A 26,333-nucleotide genomic window follows, 5' to 3' on the forward strand; every position below is an offset into this window, starting at 1 on the left:
AGAGAACATACATGCCGTCGGCATGCACTCCGAAACGATCAGGCATGAGCTTTGCCCGTCGCCCCCTGCCCGGGCCTCCCAAGGCACCGTGCGCTGTGTGTGCCAGTCACCGCGGCATACGCACGAATCTCCTCCGTTTGCACCGCTGCCGATTGCTAAGCCTACCACCGCCACGAGCCGCTGATGACGATGAAGCATACCAAGGTGCAGTCGCTGCCTTCCTGCCTGTTCACCATGCCTCCATGCTACGTGACAGACAATGAAGGCTGGTCTGTGGCAGCTCCTCGACGACCAAGGTGTAAGCCAACGGAGACTTTCCTAATTTTGCGTCCCTCTGCCGGTCTGCAACTTGCCACACTATGGCCCCATGTGCTCCACTTTGCCATGAGCCATGCAGCCCGTCTCACGGACTCTAAAACCCTATCAGTTACTACCACAATTCATGCATCAAGGAACCTTGCCAACTTCCGTGTCATGGACTTAAATATCCTCCCTAGCTGTCTATCATAACATCAGTGAACATTTCCAACCGACTCTTCCCTATTAGGATATACGAGCTGCCTCCACATGACTCCTTCAAGGGTGTCATCCATCAAGTTGAACCCCGGACTTCATCGACAGAGCTCCTCAAACACCTCAAGGCTGACACGTGCGACATCTTGTCTGCTTGCCCCCGCAGGGGCGTCTGCGTCAGCAGGCATTTGGTGTGTTGCGAAACCACGTACCCAAGCACACGAGGGTTGCACCCTCCCGCGTGTAGCCGTGTGCGGCTTAGCCGTGTCTGGGGAAAGGGGGATCCTGGGAGTTGAGCCGATGCCGGGTGTTTGGACCTTTAAGGCCCCCCGGCGGAGGCAACACGCCTCTTTGGCATCTGCTTCACATAGACGGCACCCCCGGACTGACCAACCGAGGGAAATCGGCAGTCGCCTTTTCCTGTCCCCCTCTCCATCTATAATCTTTCTTCTGCACCTTTCCTTCTCTCCACTCCATTTCTTATTTTTTTTTTCACTCTAATTTCCTGGCGGCGAGGGTTAACCTTGTGTGGCTAACCAGCCTTGGTTACACCATGTACGGTTATAGTGGTGGCGTACAGCTGGCGTGCGCAAGTCTTGAGATACAGGCCTTGTGGCGTCCCTATGTTGGGCTCAGTGGTGGGTGGCTGGCGCTGCTGCTGAAGACAAATACTTTTTATGGCTACTCCTTCCATTTCCCTAACTGATCATCCTCTAAAAAGGGGGCGTAACGAAGCAACCACTCGATTTTTCTTTAAGAGCTACGACAACTTTGCAAAGTACTATGTGATCCACAGTGACGGCAATATAACAGCCAGAAAACTATCTCCCTTCAAAGTTTCGAAGTTCCTAAGAGACACATTAGGCCCACGATTCAAAGCTACAAGGATGGCTAGTGGCAACATCCTTCTGGAACTGAAAGACAAAGAGCAACATAAAAAGCTTTCCGACCTCAAATTCATTGGTGACATAGCAGTAACTGTCACGGCGCACCGTTCGATGAACAGTGTTCGTAGGGTAATCTCTGATGAAGACATGCTTGACCTTAGTGACGAAGAATTGCTTGAAGGTTTTGCAGAACAAAATGTGACCAAAGTTCAAAGAATCATGATCCGTCGGAATGACACCGAAATTCCCACAAAACATGTAATCCTAACATTCGGCTCCACCACACTACCAGACTCAGTCGAAGCAGGCTACGTGAAAATCCGTGTGAGGCCTTATATCCCCAATCCTAGACGTTGTTTCAAATGCCAGAGGTTCGGGCATAGCTCTCAGACATGCAGAGGAAAATTAACGTGTGCCAAATGCATTTCTAACGATCATCCATCTGATAACTGTAATGCTGAATCACACTGCACAAACTGTGAAGGGGATCATCCTGCATTCTCACGGTCATGCCCAATCTGGAAAAAAGAGAAAAAAATTATTTCCCTTAAGATCAATGAAAACATCACATTCTCTGAAGCGCGAAAGCGACTTACATTTCCTCGCAACGAAAGTTTTGCCGCTGTGACGAGGCAGGGGGCCCTCTCACAACGGCCTAAAGAGCCCGCCCTGGTCACACGCAGTGAACCACGGGGGACTTCTGCCCCCACAGAGGCAGCACCCAGTGCTGCCAAATCCAACAACACGCAGACCTTGCTCTCGCAGGGCTGCATTACTGTGCAAAAACCGAGGCCCCAGACACGTCTCCCAGAGCCTCGTGACCCCGCCTCCACCGCCTCTGAGAAGGAGATGGAGGTTGACGCAAGTACATCGGTGCCAGCGGCACCAAAAGACAAGTGCAGTTTGCTTGAGGGACGTAAAAAAGAAAAAAAAACCCTCGAATAATTCCATCAAAACCAAAATAACATTATCACCCTACACAGAACACTCCCAAAAACACCTTTGTCATAATGGGTGTTCAGATATTGCAATGGGATGCCAGAGGGCTTTTGCATAACCTAGATGACGTCAAAGAATTGTTATCTACGTATAAGCCTAGAGTGTTCTGTGTTCAGGAGATGCACTTAAAATCAAGCGACTCGAACTTTCTAACTCAGTTTGGAATTTTTCGTAAAGACCGTGATGATGGACATGCTGCATCAGGTGGCGTGGCAATAATAACATCAAAGACTGTTGCATGCCAAAATCTCTAACTTAATACGCCTTATGAAGCAGTAGCCATACGAGCTATTTTGCTTAATAGGCTTGTTACTGTGTGCTCTTTGTACATTCCACCAGACAAGCGGCTCGACATTACTGAGTTTGAAAAACTAATAGACCAGCTTCCTGAGCCGTATATTGTGGTTGGTGATTTTAATGCTCATAGTGAACTCTGGGGGGACTCATGCTGTGATGCAAGAGGCCGCGTAATTGAAAAATTCCTTCTATCCTCTGCAGCATCCCTTTTAACAAAAAGTTCCAGACTTCTTATAGCACTACACATAACACCTACTCCTCAATAGATCTGATTACAAAGACGGCACCGAATAAAACAACACACGAAGAAGGGACACGAGACAGCACGTAGACAGCCTACGTGCTGTCTCGTGTCCCTTCTTCGTGTGTTGTTTTATTCGGTGCCGTCTTTGTAATCATGCTTAACCAACTAGCCCATCAACACATGCTCAATAGATCTGGCGGTTGGTTCGGCAACACTTCTGCCATTGTTTGAATGTAGAGCTCTCACAGACTCCTTTGGAAGCAATTCTCTTAGAGGCGATACATACGTATGATCCACCTGTAAATCCAAAAAAATGGAAGGTAAATGCTGCAAACTGGGCAGAATTCAAAGAGCTCACTTGTATGTCCCTTGAAAACGTAAGGCAGCTTGACATTGAAGAAATGACCGCCTATATAACTGAACACATTATTCATGCCGCGAAACAATCGATACCACAAACCTCTGGTAAAATAATGAATCCTAAGCCCTGATGGAATGAAGAGTGCAAGCAAGCACAAAAAGAACAAATCAAAGCGTGGCGTACGTTTTCCAAATATCCAACAGAAGAAAACCTTATAAATTTCAAACGTGCAAAAGCAAATGGAAGACGTATTCGTTGGGGAGCCAAGAGAGCTAGTTGGAGAAATCATATCAGCTCAATAAACTCATACGAAGATAGCCAGAAAGTGTACAGTAGGGTTCGAAGGCTGAAGGGGAATACCATACTACCCTTGCCCGTGGTAAATGACAGTGCTACTACGTTAGAAGGGCAAGCAGATTCTTTGGGTGAACACTTTGAGCACATATCAAGTTGCGCAAATTACACAAAAGCATTCCTAACATACAAAAAATTAGCTGAGTCAATACCCTTTTCCTTCCAAAAATCCCATAGCGATGAGTACAATTGCCCATTCACGATGCAAGAATTAAAAATAGCTTTGCGCAACTGCAAAAACTCTGTGCCAGGATTAGACAGTATTAATTATGGGATGCTCAAGCACCTACCCGAGGAAACACTTGAATGCCTTTTATACCTGTTCAATAAAATTTTCTGCAGTGGTCGATTGCCGTCCTGTTGGAAGGAAGCTATAGTAGTACCAATATTAAAGCATGGAAAACACCTCTCCTGTGTACAGAGCTACAGACCTATCGCTCTAACATGCTGTGTATGTAAGGTGTTTGAAAAAATGACAAACCGCCGATTAATGTACTTTTTGGAATACAATGGAATTCTGGATCCCCGCCAAGCCAGTTTTAGACCAGGAAGGTGCACAACAGATAGCCTAGTTCTACTTGAGAGTTATACATACGAGACGCATTTGTTCATAAACAATACTGTCTATCAGTATTTTTTTATCTCGAAAAAACTTATGACACTACCTGGAGGTATGGCATATTGCAAGACCTTGTGTCGTATGGCATGTCAGGCAACATGTTTAACATAATAAAAAGCTACCTTTCCGAATGAAAGTACAGAGTAAGGGTGGGAACTGCAGTGTCGAGAGTCTTTGTGCAAGAAAACGGTGTACCACAAGGAGGAGTGCTCAGCTGCACACTATTCTTAGTTAAAGTGAACACACTACAAAAAACACTCCCACCATTTATATCCTACTCAGTCTATGTAGATGATATACAGATAAGTTTTAAATCATGCAATCTGTCCATATGCGAGAGGCAGATTCAGCTGGGAGTGAACAGTCTTTCAAAATGGGCTGACAGGAATGGCTTTCGATTTAATGAAGAAAAGACAACATGCGTGTTATTTTCTCGGAAAAGAGGCATACATCCTGAACCGAATATTACGATGAACGGGTATGCGCTTAGTGTAAAAAAGGAGCAGAAATTTCTTGGCGTTGTATTGGATGATAAGCTCTTGTTTGTGCAACATATAAAAAACATAAAAAATGAAATGCTTAAAAACTATGAACATCCTCAAAATTCTTTCGCACCAGTCGTGGAAAACTGACAAGAAATGCTTGCTCTCGCTCTATAACAGTTTAATTAGAAAACGTACAGATTATGGGCACATCGTTTACCAATCAGCTTCACATTCTGTTTTAAAAATTCTGGATCCTGTACATAACCTTGGCATGCGACTAGCCCTAGGTGCATTCCGCACTAGCCCTGTTCCAAGTTTGCACGTAGAAGCTAATCAGTGGAACCTAGACCGACAATGTAAGTGTTGTAGTTTTATGTATGCACTTAAGATTAGTTTCAACCGAGAACACCCGTGTTACAAAATGTTGAAGAGCACATAAATGCAAACCCTTTTTGCAAAGCGGCCAACATTAGCAAAGCCATTTCCACTGAAAGCACTGTCGCTATGTCAAAAAAACAACATATTGCTGTCGGACGTTCACCTGCAAAACACTTAACGAGTTAGTAGCACCATGGGAATCAGTCACCATACATTGTGACTTCTCAATCACAGAAATAAACAAAAACCATACACCCCAAGAAGCTGTAAAACAACACTTCTTATCACTACAGAGTAAGTACAAGTGTCCAGAATTTTACACTGATGCTTCAAAAACGGCTGAAACAACACCATGTGCTGCAATTGGTCCATATTTTGTAGCCCATTTAAGATTAAATAAATACACAAGTATCTTCACTGCTGAAGCTCATGCTATACTCCTCGCAGTTAAAGAAATAACAATAAACAGATCAGTCAATCGATAAATACACAGATACCTTAAGTGTGGTCTGGTCGATATACCTAGAAAAACAAAGAAAGAATCCGGTGATAAACGCTCTCATCAGCAGCTTATCCTTAGCCTACAAGAGAGGGCTACATATTATATTCTGCTGGGTACCTGGCCGTACTAGTATACCTGGCAATGAAGCGGCAGACACACATGCGGCTTTAGCAGGTCATCATCATCATCATCATCATCATCATTAGCCTGGATATGCCCACTGCAGGGCAAAGGCCTCTCCCGTACTTCTCCAACTAAACCGGTCATGTAATAATTGTGGCCATGTTGTCCCTGCAAACTTCTTGATCACATCCGCCCACCTAACTTTCTGCTGCCCTCTGCTAAGCTTCCCTTCCCTTGGAATCCATTCTGTAACTTTTAATGACCATCGGTTATCTTCCCTCCTCATTACGTGTCATGCCCATGCCCATTTCTCTTTCTTGATTTCAACTAAGATATCATTAACTCGCCTTTGTCCCCTCACCCAATCTGCTCTTTTCTTATCCCTTAACGTTACACCTATCATTCTTCTTTCCATAGCTCGTTGCGTCGTCCTCAATTTAAGTAGAACCCTTTTCGTAAGCCTCCAGGTTTCTGCCCCGTACGTGAGTACTGGTAAGACACAGCTATTATATACTTTTCTCTTGAGGGATAATGGCAACCTGCTGTTCATGATCTGAGAATGCCTACCAAACGCACCCCAGCCCATTCGTATTCTTCTGATTATTTCAGTCTCATGGTCCAGATCTGCTGTCCCTACCTGTCCTAAGTAGATGTATTCCCTTACTACTTCCAGTGCCTCACTACCTATCGTAAACTGCTGTTCTCTTCCGAGACTGTTAAACATTACTTTAGTTTTCTGCAGATTAATTTTTAGACCCATCCTTCGGCTTTGCCTCTCCAGGTCAGTGAGCATGCATTGCAGCTGGTCCCCCGAGTTACTAAGCAAGGCAATATCATCAGCGAATCGCAAGTTACTAAGGTATTCTCCATTAACTCTTATTCCCAATTCTTCCCAATCCAGGTCTCTGAATACCTCCTGTAAACATGCTGTGAATAGCATTGGAGAGATCGTATCTCCCTGCCTGACGCCTTTCTTTATTGGGATTTTGTTGCTTTCTTTATGGAGGACTACGGTGGCTGTGGAGCCGCTATTGATATCTATCAGTATTTTTACATATGGCTCGTCTACACCCTGATTCCGCGATGCCTCCATGACTGCTGAGGTTTCGACTGAATCAAACGCTTTCTCGTAATCAATGAAGGCTATATATAAAGGTTGGTTATACTATTCCGCACATTTTTCTATCACCTGATTGATAGTGTGAATATGGTCTATTGTTGAGTAGCTTTTACGGAATCCTGCCTGGTCCTTTGGTTGACGGAAGTCTAAGGTGTTCTTGATTCTATTTGCAATTACCTTAGTAAATACTTTGTAGGCAACGGACAGTAAGCTGATTGATCTATAATTTTTCAAGTCTTTGGCGTCCCCTTTCTTATGGATTAGGATGATGTTAACGTTTTTCCAAGATTCCGGTACGCTCGAAGTCATGAGGCATTGTGTATACAGGGTGGCAAGCCTTTCTAGAACAATCTGCCCACCATCCTTCAACAAATCTGCTCTTACCTGCTCCTCCCCAGCTGCCTTCCTGCTTTGCATAGCTCCCAAGGCTTTCTTCACTTCTTCCGGCGTTACTTATGGGATTTCAAAGCCCTCTAGACTATTCTCTCTTCCATTATCGTTGTGGGTGCCACTGGTACTGTATAAATCTCTATAGAAATCCTCGGCCACTTGAACGATCTCATCCATATTAGTAATAATATTGCCGGCTTTGTCTCTTAACGCGTACATCTGATTCGTTCCTATTCCTAGTTTCTTCACTGCTTTTAGGCTTCCTCCGTTCCTGAGAGCATGTTCAATTCTATCCATATTATACTTCCTTATGTCAGCTGTCTTACGCTTGTTGATTAACTTCAAAAGTTCTGCCAGGTCACTTCTAGCTGTAGGGTTAGAGGCTTTCATACATTGGCGTTTCTTGATCAGATCTTTCGTCTCCTGCCATAGCTTACTGGTATCCTGTCTAACGGAGTTACCAGCGATTTCTATTGCACACTCCTTAATGACGCCCACAAGATTGTCGTTCATTGCTTCAACACTAAGGTCCTCTTCCTGAGTTAAAGCCGAATACCTGTTCTGTAGCTTGATCCAGAATTCCTCTATTTTCCCTCTTACCGCTAACTCATTGATGGGTTTCTTATGTACCAGTTTCTTCCGTTCCCTCCTCAGGTCTAGGCTAATTCGAGTTCTTACCATCCTATGGTCACTGCAGCACACCTTGCTGAGCACGTCCACATCTTGTATGATGCCAGGGTTAGCGCAGAGTATGAAGTCTGTTTCATTTCTAGTCTCGCCGTTCAGGCTCCTCCACGTCCACTTTTGGCTATCCCACTTGCGGAAGAAGGTATTCATTAGCCGCATACTATTCTGTTCCGCAAACTCTACTAATAACTCTCCCCTGCTATTCCTAGTGCCTATGCCATATTCCCCCACTGCCTTGTCTCCAGCCTGCTCCTTGCCTACCTTCTCATTGAAGTCGCCCATCAGTATAGTGTATTTTGTTTTGAGTTTACCCATCGCTGATTCCACGCCTTCATAGAAGCTTTCGACTTCCTGGTCATCATGACTGGATGTTGGGGCGTAGACCTGTACAACCTTTATTTTGTACCTCTTATTAAGTTTCACAACAAGACCTGCCACCCTCTCGTTAATGCTATAGAATTCCTGTATGTTACCAGCTATATTCTTATTAATCAGGAATCCGACACCTAGTTCTCGTTTCTCTGCTAATCCCGGTAGCACAGGACGTGCCCGCTTTTTAGCACTATATGCTTCTTTGGGCCTCCTAACTTCACTGAGCCCTATTATATCCCATTTACTGCCCTCTAATTCCTCCAATAGCACTGCTAGAGTCGCCTCACTAGATAACGTTCTAGCATTAAACGTTGCCAGGTTCATATTCCAATGGCGGCCTGTCCAAAGGCCCCAAATAGACGTAAGTTATGTTCCATATAGAGATACGAAACCTGTCGTTCGAGGAATACTGCGTCACGCATGGCAAGAAGCTTGGGACACAGAAAATAATAACAAACTTCACATCATCCATTCCTACATTACCCAAACACCTGTACACCGGCATAGACAGGAGGAAGTAATCACGTCGAGACTGAGGATTGGACACACACATGCAACACACTAATACTTGCTAACCGGTACTGATCCACTGGTCTGCATTAGATGTGAAAATCAACTCACAGTCATCCATGTTCTTATACAATGCCCTGGCATGGAAGCCACGCGAAAAAAAATCCTTTCCTGAACTTTACCGCACCAATTTACCTATGCATCCTGCATTTTTCCTATCGGCTGAGCCCATGTTCCCCCTCGACTGGCTGTTAAGTTATCTTAATGATGTGAACTTTTTGAAGAATATATCTTGCTTGTTGTGTTATCATCGGCGCTTGAGCTATAGCGGCGGCACGACTATCGCGATAGCTTGCTATATTAGCCCAGTCATGCGGCCACCGGGCCGCATTCCACTACGAGCCGTCATGGAATAAACCACGTTTGGTTCTGCTTACGCCTCTTCCTTCGGCTGCGGTTTTCACCCTGTGAAAACACTACATTGGCGACGAGGATGGGATACTGAGCAATTCTGTGGCAAGCTGACATGGCAACGGAAGGTCCGGCAGCGGCGGGTGCAGTGGCGCAAATCATGGGTCGACTGGGACACATCAAGCCCTTTGACGAGTCCACAAGCAACTGGCCGTGGTACGAGGAATGCTTGTTGTCGTTTCTTCAGGTCAACTGTATCACCGAGGACGACAAGGTACACGCTTATTTGAGTCTCATAGGCCCAAAGACGTACAGTCTTCTCAAGTCGTTGACTGCGCCGGAATTGCCGTCAGCTAAAGGTTTCGAGTTTTTAAAGAGACTTCTTGGTGACCATTTGTCACCGAAGCCGTCGGTAATAAGTGAACGCGCAAAATTTCACAGAAGAGCACAACTTGAGACTGAATCAATTTCGGAATATGTTGCGCAGTTGCAGAAATTGGCACAGACATGTGAATTTGAATCCGCCCTTGATCAGTCATTGCGGGACCGTTTTGTCTGCGGTCTGTGCCGAGAAGATATACAGCGTGTGTTATTCACGGAGGATAACAAGCTAACCTTCCAGAAGGCCATAGAACGAACGCTAGCCATGGAAGCGGCGAAAAAGAGCGTTGCAGAAGTGCACGCTTCCGAATCAAGCGTATCAGACGTTCACAAAGTCGGAGCAGTTGGGAAAACTGATATGACGCAGGAAAATTGCTACCGCTGCGGATCTGCGAAACATGCAAGCAGACTGTGCCCGCATGTTTCGGCCATTTGTTTCAAATGTGATAAGAAAGGGCGCATTCAAAGAATGTGCCAAGCTAACAAGAAGAGAACGACGAAGGGAGCATGTCAAAAGTAATGAAGGGGTTGAGTCTCGTTCAAGCTTCTGTTAGCGTGAAGGGAATTGTTTCGCCTGGTATGGAGCCGATAAAAATTTCAGTGCAAGTACAAGACGTACCCTTGGAAATGGAGCTGAATACGGGGGCTACTGTGTCCGTAATGTCTTTGGATCAGTTTCGTCAAATGTTTTCCTTCATCAAGGTCGTGCCTACGACGCTGAAGCTGCGGACGTTCGACGGAGCCATCATCCAGCCTGTCGGAGTGGCTCACGTTGCCGTGTGGTACGGAGAGCAGAGGGCCTAGCTGCCTTTTTATGTCACGTGAGAAAAGGGACCCCCTCTGCTAGGTCGACAATAATTGCAAGCCATCCGACTCGACTGGAGTCGTATTTTCAAGCTCAACGCTATTCCCAGGTGGGACGGTTCTGCCTGTTCCAGACTGTGCGCTCTTCTAGACAAGTACCATAGTTTGTTTCAGGACGAACTGGGGACAATTACAGAAGAAAGAGCGACATTGTCCCTGAAAGAAGGTAGCGTGCCAAAATTTATGAAGGCAACAAGTGTGCCTTTTGCATTGCAACCAGCAGTTGAGGCTGAACTTAAAAAGTTGGAAGACATGGGAGTCATTTCGCCAGTCGAGACAAGTGACTACGCGACGCCGGTTGTGCCAGTAGTAAAGAAGGATGGTGGCATAAGACTATGCGGCGATTATAAGACCACCCTAAACCCTTGTCTTGAAACTGATTGCTATCCACTCCCGAGAATCGACGAGTTGTTCACAGCGCTCGCAGGGGGCCAAGAATTTTCTAAAATTGACCTAAATCGAGCCTATCAGCAGGTAGTAATGTCAGAATCGTCAAGAAAGTATTTGGCACTAAATACTCATAAAGGACTTTTTTCCGTAAACAGGCTGCCGTTCGGGGTTTCGTCGGCACCTTCTATTTTCCAAAGAATTATGGACACAATGTTGAAAGGCCTGAAAGGTGTCAGCTGCTATTTAGATGACGTTCTCATCACTGGCAAGACGTCAGACTAGGATTTTGCAAATCTCAAAGCGGTTCTGAAGCGGTTAACTGAGCGCGGCATTCGAGTAAAGAAAGAAAAGTGTTCATTTTTCCAAACGGAATTACGGTATCTGGGTCATGTTATCAGTGCAGCAGGTGTCAGCACAACGCCAGACAAGATAGAAGCACTGATGAAAGCGTCCGCACCCACAGGCAAGCAGTAACTACAATCGTTTCTGTGCATTGTAAATTACTACAGGAAGTTTGTTCCTCGATTGTCTACTCTGGTAAGTCCACTTTACAAACTGCTGCGTCGCGACCAGCCATGGCTCTTGGATGAATCGTGTCAAAGGGCGTTCGAGGAAATCAAGAATGCGTTGGCATCATCCTCGATCCTGGAGCATTATGACCCAGATAAACCTTTGCAAGTGGCATGTGACGCTTCCCAATACGGCGTGGGCGCGGTACTTCTCATGTAACTGAAGATGGAAGCTCTCGGCCTGTGTTTTATGCGTCATGCACATTAACTGAGGCCGAAAAGAAGTACAGTCAGCTAGAAAAAGAAGTGCTGGCTATTATCTTTGCCGTCAAAAAGTTATTTCTACATCTATGGGAGATGTTTCACTACGGATCACAAGCCATTCATTGCAAACAATTCTGGGGCAAAAAAGGGGCATTCCACCAATTGCAGCGGCACGCTTACAGTGATGGGCTGTCACGTTGTCCGCTTACAAGTACTCGCTCGTGTACAAAAAGTCCAGTGACAACGCAGAAGCAGATTTTTTTTCAAGATTCCCGCTCCAGGGTCCTGAAGGCGAGGAATTGTTTTATGCTTTGCGTCTGGACTCGATGCTGGTGTCTGCTGAACAGATTGCGCTCGCTACAGCACGTGATCCGGTGCTCAGTAAAGTGCTCCAGCTTACAGGCATAGGCTGGCCATTGCATTTGCGAGATGCGAGCCTAAAACCATTCTTTGACAGACGTTTGCAGATCAGCGTGCATCAAGGGTGCCTCATGTATGGCCTGAGGGTTGTTTTTCCGTCCCCTCTTAGGGAAGCCGTGCTTGACGAACTGCACCTTGGTCATCCCGGCATTGTGCGGAGCAAGGAGCTGGCTCGCAGCTATGTGTGGTGGCCGTCAATTGATGCAGACTTAGAGACAAAGGTACGAAGTTGCCAAGCCTGCCAGGAACAACGGAATGACCCAGCTAAGGCACCTCTGCATCCCTGGTCATGGCCGACCGCACCGTGGAGGTGAATTCACTTGGACTTCACGGGACCTTTCCGAGGAACTATGTTTTTAGTGGTTGTAGGTGCTCACTCGAAGTGGCCGGAAGTGTTCGTTATGCGAAGCACAACGTCCGAGCGTACTGTTGCCTGCTTGCGTGAACTTTTCTGCAGATTCGGAGTGCTGGAGACGGTGGTGTCCGACAATGGACCACAACTGGTGTCCGAAGATTTCAAGGCGTTTATGCGGAACGTCGGGGCCAGGCATGTTGTAAGCGCTCCTTATCACCCAAGCACAAATGGCCTGGCGGAGCGTTTCGTGCAAACGTTGAAGTCTGCTCTACGCAAGTCATCTCCCGGTGAGTCTATCGAAGAAACACTTCACAACTTCTTGTTGGCGTACAGAAATACGCCTCACCCTACGACTGGAGAAGCTCCGGCTTACCTGTTGATGGGTAGAAGATTGCACACCAGGCTGGATGCAATGAAGCCTACAGTGGAGGGGAAGGTGATGCACAGTCAGTTCACCCAAATGCAGCAGCGCAGGAGCAACAGGGACTGTTTTTGTGTTAATGACAGTGTTCTAGTTCGCAATTACAGAGGCCCAACGAAGTCGGTTTGTGGAATTGTTCTGAAGAAGACTGGACCGGTCTCGTACAAAGTCATGGTAACCACCCCCCGAGGCAAGTTCATCTGGCGTCGACATCTCGACCAGCTGCTGGCTGGCGCCGGCCCTATGGTGATACCAAGGGCATCCGACTCCGATTTCGCAGAGGGGTTCCTGGTCTTCCCTGAAGGTCAGACTGGTGACCGGCCAGCGCCAGAAGAGCCGATACCCTCCAGCTCCCGCTCCTCCATCAGAGACATCGGCTTCGCACAGGCGCTACCCGTCAAGACAACGCCGTCCACCCGAGCAATACTAAGCCATTCTTTAACTATTGTATAAGGATACAAGTGCACCCTCTAAAATAAAGAGGAAAGAGTGTTGTGTTATCATCGCCACTTGAGCGATAGCGGCGGCGCGACTATCGCGATGGCTTGCTATATTAGCCCAGTCATGCGGCCACCGGGCCGCATTCCACTACGAGCCGTCATGGAATAAACCACGTTTGGTTCTGCTTACGCCTCTTCCTTTGGCTGCGGTTTTCACACCGTGAAAACACTACATTACCGCTTTTAAACTCATCTTCCCTACGCTACCCGAAATCCTACATAATCATCTTAAATTCTCCCAAGAAATGCAAGCCTTATGTTTTTAATTCCTAGGCCTTTACAACCACTACAGTACATCACAGGCATTGCAACCCATTATACCCGCTGACATGTTTATAACATTCTACCGTGCTACTAAACATTGTTGCTGGCACTCTTTGGCCGTTGTAGCCCTTGCGCCATAAAACACTAATTAATTAATTAATTAATTGTCTGCTTGCATGATGGGCAAGGCCAGCACAGCCCTCATTACATTTCGGGGATCCCATGTCCCGTATACAGTGTATTATAAGAACAGGGCACAGCGATGTGCACCTCACCACCCCAGGGCACAGTTCTGTCACATATGCCTGGCCATCGGTCACCGACAAGACGTTTGTCCATGCCATGATTTACCCCGCTGGAAAATTGTGGCACTGACATCCCAGATTCCGAAATACCACACGAGTGCAAGCCTGGCTGTCCAAATTGCGGCAAAGGTCGCGCTGCCGATGACCCCGGGTGTGAGGTACGTCGACAGGCTGATCTTGCCGTCCGCAAAGCCGCCTACCTCAAACGGCTCAGCCTCCACGAAGACCAATCAACTGTCCGCTCCTCTAACAACATCAACTCCACTCCGCATTGTCAACAGCCCCTTCAGGACTCGACCGCACTGTCGAAAACTTAAGAAAAAAGCGGAACCCCCTCGTGAACATAACCCCTCTAAAGCAACAGGACACACTCCTAATTGCAGCTGCAGCAGCCCCCCCCAACTCTGTTCCCAGCCTTCCAGAACTCACCGGTAAGTCAGCCACCCCTCCCTACCCTCTCCCAACTACTTCTCTCCGTACCCTAGCTGAACAAAACGCACAAGATTATCGCCAAGCCCTGATAAAAACTATAGTACCTTATCCTCCGAATGCATCCCGTACACTTACTATCGACACAGCCCCTGTAGCCTCACTGCCAGCAACGGAAGAAATGGACGAGTCCAATCCTACCCATCTTGACGGCGGCTTTTCTTCCCCCTCCTCACATGTACCCCCAATCCTCTGTGCCATTAATTCCGATGTTATCAACACACATATCCAAGCTGCTAACACCGTAATGGAAACCGACTTCAATAGCAGGCTCGCAACTATCACTTCATCCTTTGATGTCAAACTTGAAGCTACCATAACCTCACTCACTTGCATATTCGAAACAGTGCTTGAGGCAAGCCTGGCCCGTACACTCGATCAAGTAGCTGACACTTGTGTTCCAACGTGATATCTCTCGTAGCAGGTTAAATCTCTCTCACTCCGCCCAACTAGCATGGAAGAGCGGAGCTCACACGCGTCCGCAAACCATCTGGGATCGCTTGCTCAGCCCCCTATCCCCTACCTGCAACGCCGTCGGTTGAGCATCATGAGTGATTTATTTATTTATTTTATTTATTTATACATACTGCAGCGCAATTTGCGCTATAGCAGGAGTGGGTTAAGAAAAATGTACAGAAAATGCATTGGAGTATACAGCGGTAAACACAAGTGAACACTTTTAAAGAGCACAGATGAAAGGAAAACACACAAAAATACAAGTGAACACTTTTACAAAAGAGTACTGATGAAAGAATACACAAGAAGTTATACAAATGCTGCCAGGCATACCCATGCCTGATTATGTCCATACCCATACCCATGATTATGCATCTGGGATGGAGGTTGCAAAAATTTGGGATGAGCATGAGCGAATAAATCCAGGTAATGGATTCCAGTCTTCGATTGAGCGGGGAAAAAAGCTGAATTTGAACATGTTAGTACGTGCGTAGTAGGGTATTAAGTTTAGGTCATGATGACTTCTCGTTGATGATCCCAGCGCGAAGTTAATGTAATTATCATTTGAGAGCCTAACTAAAGAATTGACAATGCAATGCAAGAATTTTAATGATTCGACACGGCGACGAGGAGAGAGCGTGTTTAGGTTCAAGGAAGAAAGTGTTGAAGAGGGCGAAAAGTCTCGATCGTAACGATGACATATAAATCGCACAGCTTTTTTCTGTATAGCCTCTAGTTTATTAATCTCTAACTGCTTATGCGGGCTCCAAACTACAGATGCACAATCAAGAACAGGACGGATTAGAGATGTATACATTAGTAACTTTGTGTCTTTAGGAGATCAAGTTAGCGTTCGCCTCAAGTAACCTAATTTTTTTACTGCTTTACTGCATATGTAGTCGATGTGTTTGGACCATGACATGTTATGCGTAAAAATGACACCAAGATACTTATACTCAGAAACCTTATCTACAGTACGGCCATTGGACGAGTAACTGAAAAGGGAGGGGGAAGATTTGTTGCAGAAAGACATCAGAACGGTTTTATTGAAATTAATGTTCATTTGCCAAGTGTTACACCAATCGCAAAACCTAGAAAATGACTCTTGAAGGCGATAATGATCATTAGAAGATTTAATTACTTCATATAGAACGCAGTCATCAGCATAGAGACAGATGTTAGAAGAGCAGTGAAGTGGCAAATCGTTTATGTATAATACAAAAAGATACGCTGCACGTTTGGCAGTGGAACTGCAGAAGTCTCGCCTGCATGCATGACCTCTTGACGCAGTACATTGCCACTCAGCCGGGCAAACCAGACGTCATTCTAATACAAGAACCCAGCTCACCGATCTCTATCCCCAGATATAATACACAGACTACACCAGAATCTGAGCACACTCTCCCTACTTTCACATGAAAAGTCTAGCCCTCAACCCTGTCCAACACATGCCGTACAGCCACACAGTTAAACTATCTCCCTCGCGTCCTTTTGCGAAGAATCCAGTTCATCACGTCTGTGTAACAAACGTATACAGCCCACCAAAACAGTCCCTTAAATTCCTTGAATCAACAGCACATCTCCGATCCTCACGATCACCTCATCGCCGGATATTTCAGTGCACCTCATACAGCATGGGCATACAACAAAAATAGTGCCAAAGGCACGAAACTCCTAACCATCATCCAGCAAGAACGACTCACCCTTCTTAACGATCCCGACTCACCTACCCGTCATGGGAACTCTGTGCAACAGGACACTACACCAGATCTCACCCTCCTCAAAGGTCCAACCAAGGCCACATGGACCAATACGCATGACACGTTCAGTAGCAATCTTATGCTTATCAAGATCACCCTCCAGGCTCCCAACTATATATGATCGGTCCGCCTTCATTCAGTTACTGACTGGAATAAGTTTTGTAAGGACTCCAACTCAGACAATCTTTCCGCCCCTACTGACTATGACACTGGGACGCAACAAATTCATCATCGCACTCAGCTTCACACCCACGCCTTAAAGCAATCGGAGGATGCGCCGGCGGCTGACGCCCATCTTCTTCAGTTTTGGGAGGCCCGTCACAACCTTATACACAGGTGGAGACGAAACAAGTGTAACCGCTGCCTCCACAAATGCATCTCCCTCGTCAATGATGAAATTGCCACTTATTCAGACTCTCTTACATGGGAGCAGTGGTGCAGCATTTGCGATAAACTCAGCGACACCCTACACCTTGCGTCGGCGTGGCGTCTAGTCCATGGACTACTTAATACTTCTCAAACTAAAACGGCCGCATGCACGACCCTAAGAAAAATTATACACGAATCCGCATCTCCTGACCACCTTTACCGTGCCCTACGCGCAAAACATATTGCCACTCCCATGCAACCCGCGTACCAAATACTACTGTCTGCTGCTGATTCGTTTAGTACTGCCAAACAATACTAAGTTTGTTATCTTGAATATTTTACGCTATTTGTTGCAACTGTTGTTATTTATATTTTTACTTATACGCTGTACAGGAGGTCCCATTACAGTCTTTGACCTTGGGACCTCCTCCTGTATAATACTGCCTTGTACTATATCTTGTCTATTAATTATAAAACCTCCAACAAAACCTCATACTACTCTGGGCACGAACCTAACATCTCCCTGGCTGCGGACATCATGTTATCCGAAGTCGAACAGGCTGTGGCTGAAACCCGTGTAAACACGGCGTCGGGCCCCGACAATCTCGCTGTACACCAGCTTCACAATCTAGCTGCCCAAGATTATGACAACCTACTTGAACTGATGAATAGTGCTTGGCATTCCGGTACACTACCTAGAGAACGGAAGATGGCCACAATCACCTTCATCCCCAAGCCGGGCAAACCGCATATCAGTGACAATCTTCAACCCATTTCCCTCACTTCTTGTGCGGGAAAACTTATGGAGCGAGTAATCCTCCATCGAATTCACACACACCTGGAGACTACACAACACCTCCCGCACTCCCTTATCGGGTACGGACAACACATTTCAACCCAGGATGCGCTTCTCCAACTCCAGGAAGAGACAAAGCTGGCAATATCATTACTAATATGGATGAGATAGTTCAAGTGGCTGAAGAGTTCTATAGAGATTTATACAGTACCAGTGGCACCCACGATGATAATGGAAGAGAGAGTTGTCTAGAGGAATTCGAAATCCCACAGGTAACGCCGGAAGAACTAAAGAAAGCTTTGGGAGCTATGCAAAGGGGGAAGGCAGCTGGGGAGGATCAGGTAACAGCAGATTTGCTGAAGGATGGTGGGCAGATTGTTCTAGAGAAACTGGCCACGCTGTATATGCAGTGCCTCATGACTTCGAGGGTACCGTAATCGTGGAAGATAGCTAGCATAATCCTAATCCATAAGAAAGGGGACGCCAAAGACTTGAAAAATTATTGATCGATCAGCTTACTGTTCGTTACCTACAAAGTATTTACTAAGGTAATCGCAAATAGCATCAGGGACACCTTAGACTTCTGTCAACCAAAGGACCAGGCAGGATTCCATAAAGGCTACTCAACAATAGACCATATTCACACTATCAATCAGGTGATACAGAAATGTGCGGAATATAACCAACCCTTATATGTACCTTTCATTGATTACGAGAAAGCGTTTGATTAATTCGAAACCTCAGCAGTCATGGAGGCATTACGGAATCAGGGTGAAGATGAGCCGTATGTAAAAATACTGAAAGATATCTATAGCGGCTCCAGAGCCACTGTAGTCCTCCATAAAGAAAGCAACAAAATCCCAATAAAGAAAGGCGTCAGGCAGGGAGATACGATCTCTCCAACGCTATTCACAGCATGTTTACAGGAGGTATTCAGAAACCTGGACTGGGAAGAATTGGGGATAAGAGTTAATGGAGAATACCTTAGTAACTTGCGATTTGCTGATGATATTGCCTTGCTTAGTAACTCGGGGGACCAGCTGCAATGCATGCTCACTGACCTGGAGAGGCAAAGCCAAAGGGTGGGTCTAAAAATTAATTTGCAGAAAACTAAAGTAACGTTTAACAGTCTCGGAAGAGAACAGCAGTTTACGATAGGTAGCGAGGCACTGAAAGTGGTAAGGGAATCTCTACTTAGATAGGTAGTAACTGCAGATCCGGATCATGAGGCTGAAATAATCAGAAGAATTAGAATGGGCTGGGGCGCGTTTTTCAGGCATTCTCAGATCATGAACATCAGGTTGCCATTATCCCTTAAGAGAGAAGTTTATAACAGCTGTGTCTTACCAGTACTCACGTGCGGGGCAGAAACCTGGCGGCTTATGAAAAGGGTTCTACTTAAACTGAGGACGACACAGCGAGCTATGGAAAGAAGAATGATAAGTGTAACGTTAAGGGATAAGAAAAGAGCTGATTGGGTGAGGGAACAAATGCGAGGTAATGATATCTTAGTTGAAATCAAGAAAAAGAAATGGGGCATGGGCAGGACACGTAATGAGGAGGGAAGATAACCGATGGTCATTAAGAGTTACGGAATGGATTCCAAGGGAAGGGAAGCGTAGCAGAAGGCGGCAGAAAGTTAGGTGGGCGGATGAGATTAAGAAGTTTACAGGGACAACATGGCCATAATTAGTACATGACCGGGGTAGTTGGAGAAGTATGGGAGAGGCCTTTGCCCTGCAGTGGGCGTAACCAGGCTGCTGCGGCTGCTGCTGCTGCTGCTGCTGCTGCTGCTGATGATGATGATCCATGTTGGCCACTCCCCCGGGCATGTGAAGGTAAATGGTGGCGGGGGCTGAAGTCCAGGCATTCCGACACACAGCATGTTGACTTTGGTATTCCCGGCGTCTTCACCAGCTGCCTCATTCATAACCACTGCATTAAGTGGCGACGTGACGACATGAGCGACTTTGCCTGTAACAACAAAAAGAAGCCTTTATTGCTGTCTGCCCATTAAATATATAGTTGTTGCAAGGTGCCACACCCTTGCTCTCAGCAAAATCTCGTTGCTGCAAACTCATGCTCAAGGTGGCAACCACTAGGAACAGAACTTCAGAAATGCCCCTGACACAATTGAACATGGAGACTCCTTCTATGGATTGCACGGCGACGCATTGCGCTACTTTGAAGACCGCTCACTTGACCTGCATGCAGAACAGTGCCGATTGTCTTGCTCAAGGTTGCAATTAATATACTGTAACCACATCGATGCAGCAGTAAAATCGTTCTAAATCAGGAGGAGAAAGATGGTGCGAAATGCACAGATGGCAACTGCCAGCTTGCTGCTCTTGCGAGACACACAGGAGGGCTCCATACATGGGAGCGATCACCGTGGTGATTACTGGTTTAGTACCCGGCAGTTTGAAGCACTCTTTAAAAATGAACAAAAAATAACAAACGGTGTTATTGAAGTCGAGGTTTTGACGGAAGCCCGTCTGGTCGGGAGGCATCATGAAGGCACCCTTCGTAATGGTGTCATTAGAAACTATAATATTATGCATTATATTTGTGTCATATTGTTATATTTGGTGTTATTATTGTTATTGTTAATTATTTTTACCATTGTTATTGGTGTTATATTTGTGTCACAAACCTGTACACGACACGGCATGTTCTGAGACCAGAAAACTCTCATTATACACGTGTGAATATGGCGTCCCTCTGTTTCCAGTGCACGCACACTGACGCCTGCGCTATCCTGACGCAGGTACAAGAAGAACCTCAAGGCCCTCTATCTAGTCCACCCGACTGGCTTTGTCAAGATACTCTACCAGCTCTTTCGGCCCTACATTAGGCGAGTGTCTGCTTCCCTGGCATACCCGAGTGATGAATAGATCGAGTGCTTCAGCAAATCCAAAAAAGTATTGGAAAGAAGTTCTGTACTACATCTGCCACTTAACTGACGTTTTTTTGCTGTGGAATTCTATGTTGCTTAAGTTTTTCTCTGGCACATCTTTATGTTGAGGAAGCCACTTTTTCCTTGCCCAATGGTCTCCATGCAGCCTTTATACTTTACTTTGTGAGAAATTAGAAATATTTTGTAGTCAGTATTCGAGTTAATCTTTTTAAAGTGGCTGACCCATTTGGCTGTTCTCTCTCACATTGCCCACAGTTGGCGCTGTAAGGATATTGATATGTGCACATTGTTCCATCTTTTTCCGGTGACCGTTTTCCACCAGCTAACCACCGTTACAAAGTTGTCACTCGGCACAAGGCACGCCTTCATGTATCGGAACTTTCTGGAATGTTTTTGCTGATTCTATAGTGAAAGGATCTTGTCCAATCAGATGGTGTACGCAAAGTGAATAGCACTGTACATTCTGGAATATACCGTATTTACTCGCATAATAGGCGCACTTTTTTTTCAGAAAATCCGGCTCGAAGTTCCGGGTGCGCCTATTATGCGGGGTAAAATTTACGAAATTTTTTCAACTCGCATTCTCACGGTTTAAATTTTAACATATGTCAGGAATATGGCTACTCTCACATAATTTACCAATAAATCCAGCATAAAAGGGAAAATAAAAGCTACCCACTTACCTTTTAATGAACAAGCGAGAGACGTTGACTGAACACACACGTAAAATTTATTAAGACTATTCAGAGTCCGAGTCCGAGTCGGAGAGAACATCCTAATCACCGCCGGGTGGAGACTTGTCGTCTTTGTCTGAGCTCCACAGCATGTTGTCTTCGCTTGCATACAGTGCATTGGAGATCCCAGTCTTCTTAAAACTTTTCCTGACGACGTCATCGGAGATCTCTCGCCAAGCTTCCACTATCCATTCTCACAACATTTCCATAGGCGGCGTCTTAATTTTGCCACCGGGGGTTAGTTGACGCTGTCCTTCAGCCATCCAATTGGTGTACAGCCTTCGAACGTTGTCCTTAAAAGGCTTATTAAGGGAAATGTCCAAAGGTTGCAGCACGGAAGTGAGGCCTCCCAGAATCACGGCAATATCTGTGCGCAGCTCTGACAACTTTTCTCGTACACGTTCTACAAGGTGCCCGCGAAAACTGTCTAAAACGAGCATGGCCGGATACAACAGGCCGCCCGGCCGCCGGCTCCAGATGGTCTTGACCCAGTCCACCATCAATTCCGCGGACATCCAACCTTTCTCTTGGACCCTCACGTAGATGTCTCGAGGGAAATTTCCCTTTGGGAGCGTCTTTCTCTTAAAAATAACATAAGGCGGTAGTTTGCACCCATCCGCAGTCATTGCCAACATGACAGTACACCTTTGTTTTTCTGCGCCAGATGTTCGAATAAGCACACTTCGTGCACCTTTTTCCTCTACTGTTGTATTTCTCGGCATGTCAAAACAGAGAGGAGTCTGATCTGCATTACCTATCTGTGACAAAATGAAGCTTTTTTTGCTGCCGGAGCCGTATGACGAAACGGTGGAACTCGAGTACCTTGTCCTCGTATGCTGAGGGCAAGCGCTGGCACAACGTTGTGCGCCTCCTCAGGGTAAGTCCGTGGCGCCGCATGAAGCGCGTTGTCCATCCGGAGCTTGCTTTGAAGTCTTTCGCTTCGATGCTCTGCGGTCACGCAATTCTGCACGCCTCAGTCTGCACTATGTCGAGAGACACTGCACAGCCGTCCTGTGTTGAACTAGTTGATCTTCCACTTGCGGATACTTTCCCCACTTTGCACCGCGGAAGGCCCGTCGCGACTTCTTTGTGGCCTGAAGTTTTTCTTGCTGACCTTGCCAGTAGTGAATGCTTGTTTCACCGACACTGAAATGCCTGCTTGCAGCAAGGTTTCCATGCTCGAGTGCATACTGCACAGCTTTCAGTTTGAATGCAGCCGTGTAGCTGCCGTACTTGCCCATTGCGGAACACGCGACCACACGAACTGCACAGCGCTTGCAAAATGGCGAGATGTGGCAATTTGCCTTTTCTTTGCCTGTGTCAGCCTGGATGGATGGATGGATGGCGGCTATACCCTTTGTAACGGACGGCGGCCTGCGCCACCTAGCCTTTTGCTCCCCCTCCTATTTTTCTTTCTTTATATCCTCTTCTCCTTAAACTAGTTTTCGCTCCCCTCCTCCCCCCAAAATAACTATCTAAAAAAGTATAGGAAACATTATCTCCCCGATTTATGGTATTATCTCTCCCTTGACTTCCTCCACCAATCCTCTAGCCTCCCCTTTGTTACTGCCGCTCTTTTCTCGTCTACTTGCCCTCGTTCCCCGGGAAAACCCAATGCTCCTTCCATATCTGCCACTGTTCCCTCTGCCCGAGTCGGGCGAAGGTCTGTGCATCTCAGCACTGTATGCTCTGTGGTCTCCATTTTGGCTCCGCAAGCTGTGCACCAAAGGTCCACGTCTTCAAATTTAGCCCTGTATGTTTTCGTTCTCAAAACCCCCGTCCTAGCTTCGAATAATAGTGAGCTGCCCCGCGAGTTATCAAATAAGAGCTGTCTCTTAATCTCCTGTTTTTGTGACCTATACATAGATAGCGCTGGCTTTCCGAGCATTCTTTCTTCCCACCTTTTTCTTTCCGTCTCCTTTACCTCCTTTCCCACACTAGAACCACGTTTGACCCCCTCCCTCGGCTGTAGGTATCTATTCCTCAGCTTCCTCATTCCGAGTGTCCACTTTGTATTCAAACTTTTCATGCATAGATATTTGTACACTTTTCCTGCCCACCTTTTTTCCTCCAGTGCTGGGAGTCTCTGTTCAAATTTTAGTTTACTTATTGCCTCTCTACCTTCGAATGACGTCCATCCCATGTCCCCCTGCACTCCCTCATTAGGGGTGTTCCCGTGTGCTCCTAAGGCCAACCTGCCTACACTTCTCTGTCTCGTTTCCATGCATGCCTGAACTTCCGATTTCATGCACAGTACTGAATTTCTGAATGTGAGGCCAGGTACCATAACCCCTTTCCATACGCCCCTAACCACCTCGTACCTATTATAGTTCCATAGTGCCTTGTGTTTCATTACAGCTGAGTTCCTTTTCACTTTTTCAATCATAATTTTTTTCTTTATTCCAAGTACTTTTTGCCCTCGTTTAGCCATATGCCCAAATACTTGTATTTTTCAACATGATCAATCTTAGTGCTTTGTATTTCCAATGGTTCCCCCCTTTCTTCATTGTATACTATTATCCCAGACTTCTCTCTACTGAATTGCAGTCCCAATTTTTCTCCCTCCTCTACACATATGCTCATTAGTTCCTGTAGCCCTACTCAGGTATTAGCAAGCAGTACAATATCATCTGCATACATCAGTCCGGCTAATACTTGAGCTACCTTCTGCCCTTCCAGCATATAGCTTATGTCGGTTCCTATTGTGCTCTGTTCTAGTCTCTTTTCCATTTGGCTCATGTAAATCATAAAAAGCAGAGGCGACAATGGACAGCCTTGCCTGAGACCTCTTCTTATTTTAGCTGGCTTTGTAGTTTCCCCCTCCCATGTTATCTCTACCTCATTATCTGTATAAACTTGTTGTAGGAACCCAATCATCTTTCTATCTAGACCATATTCCCTCAACTGGCTCCATAACTTTTCTCGGTTTACATTATCATAGGCTCCTCTAATGTCTAAAAAAAGCTATCCATAGCGGTTTCTGCCTGGCTGCCGCTATCTCTATGTACTGTGTTATAACAAATAAATTATCATCTAGCCTTCTGTTCCTTCTAAATCCATTCTGCAGTTCTCCCAAGATCTCTTCATGTTCTGCCCATTCCTCCATTCTCTTTTTTGCCATCTGCATTGCTACTCTGTATATGACTGATGTGACAGTTATTGGCCTGTAGGATTGAATGTTGTCCTTGCTTCCCTTACCTTTGTAAACTAATATCATTCTGCTTGATTTCCAGTCCTGTGGGACATCTCCCCCTACTACTATTTGTTCAATAAGTTGTCGTAATTTTAATTTGCTTTTCTGGCCTAATATGCTTATCAATTTCATAGGTATGCCATCAGGTCCTGTCGCTGTTCTCACGGGGACCTTGTGTTCAATTCTGTCCCATTCCTTACTTGTCATCCCTCTGTACTCCTCCTCTAATTCTGTCCTGCTGTTGTCATTGTTCTCCATTTTGCTACCCACTGGCTCTGCAAATGCTGCCTCTATTGTTAACCTAATATATTCCTGAGCTTCCTCTCCCTCTACCTTTGTGCCTTCTGGTGTGGTCAGTGAGTGCTGAACCACCTCTGTCTTCTTACTCTGTTGCCTTATGTGTTCCCAAAATTTCTTAGATGCATTTCTGTCTTTTTTCCGTATCTCCAACAACCACTGTACCCCAACTTTTGCTATCTTGGCTTGAATTAATGCCAATGCTTCTCTTTTCATTGCAAGGTAATCCTCCCATTTTGACTCCACCTCTTCTGGTGAGGCTCCCCTTTGCTTTGCTGCTCTGTGTTTTCTGCACGCATCTTTGCGTTGCTCTATGGCCTCCTTAACTTCTCGGTCCCACCAGCTTTTTGGTTTATGTCTTCCCTGCTTACTTCCTACTTTCCTAATCTGTCCCTTCTCTAGCTCTCGTTTAAAAATACCTATTAAGTCGTCGTATGCCCATGCCCTTTGCGGTTGCTTGGATACCATGCTTTCAATGTTTTTCGCCACTTCTTGTAGCTGCCTGTCATTCAATTTGCTCATACCTTTCCTTTCTTTAGTTTCTACCAGTGGTACTGTCCTTTCAAAGCTGATTTTGATTCGTTTGTGATCACTCCCCAGGCTTTTTGTACCTTCTTCATCAATTTCCATACATCCCAACCGTTCATACAGCTTGTGGGTCATTAGGCAGTAGTCGATTGTCGAGTGGGTGTTATTTCTTTCCCATGTTATTTTCCCGGCACATTTAATTTCAGTATTAAGTATCACATAATCATGAGCCTCACAAAAATCTACTAATATCTGCCCTGTTGCATCTGTCGCCCCGTCAAAGTATTCCAAATGTGCATTCATGTCCCCTAGAATGATTATCTCCCATTTCATAGCTAACTCTCTGATGTCCTTGGCCATACATTTGAAATGTTTTGCATTCTCCTCTTTCGAATCATTGCCCGTTTTCAGATACACAACTCCCAGGATTGTTTCAACATTCCCTACGGTGCTCTTGAGCCACATGTGCTCACTGCAGCTCTCCCTTACCCTTTCCCAGTCCTGTCCCTTCACTAGCGCCCCAAGGCCTCCTCCTCTGCGTTCTTTCCTTTTTCTGTTGCACCTTACCCAGGTGTATCCTGGAATGAATGGTGGCTCTTCCTCATCTCTTAAATGGGTTTCGGCCACTCCATATACCTGAAAATTTTCCGTTTGTAACTGTTCTTCTATTTCGTCCCACTTAATGCGATTTCTTCCCCCCTGCATGTTGATGAACCCCACATTTACTGCCTTCTTCTCCCTCTTCCTCCTCCGTGCTCCTGTCCTGCCCCCCCTCCCCTGTCCTTTATCTTTTATGTTTTGGCATGCAGGGTCACCCTGCGTGCCTGCAAAAAAGCCTGAGCCCTACGACCCACCCTCGTTCCTACCTG

The 26,333-nt window shown here is 46.0% G+C and overlaps 1 protein-coding gene across 4 annotated transcripts in view; it reads left to right on the forward strand.

Moving 5' to 3' along the window:
- Window positions 1–26,333, forward strand: part of RhoGAP68F (Rho GTPase activating protein at 68F) — a 230,520-nt gene that overhangs the window by 137,533 nt on the left and 66,654 nt on the right. For 2 of the 4 annotated variants that reach the window (XM_075677915.1, XM_075677917.1), the window contains one exon: window positions 20,563–20,649. In XM_075677915.1, the coding sequence (XP_075534030.1) occupies window positions 20,563–20,649 (87 nt within the window). Of the gene's footprint in view, window positions 1–12,189; window positions 12,391–12,537; window positions 13,537–20,562; window positions 20,650–26,333 lie in introns of those variants that run through there. The other 2 variants (XM_075677914.1, XM_075677916.1) reach the window with 2 other exon arrangements.

The sequence above is a fragment of the Dermacentor variabilis genome, unplaced genomic scaffold (genome assembly GCF_050947875.1).
Source record: "Dermacentor variabilis isolate Ectoservices unplaced genomic scaffold, ASM5094787v1 scaffold_14, whole genome shotgun sequence".
In the NCBI taxonomy this organism is placed as follows: Eukaryota; Metazoa; Arthropoda; class Arachnida; order Ixodida; family Ixodidae; genus Dermacentor; species Dermacentor variabilis.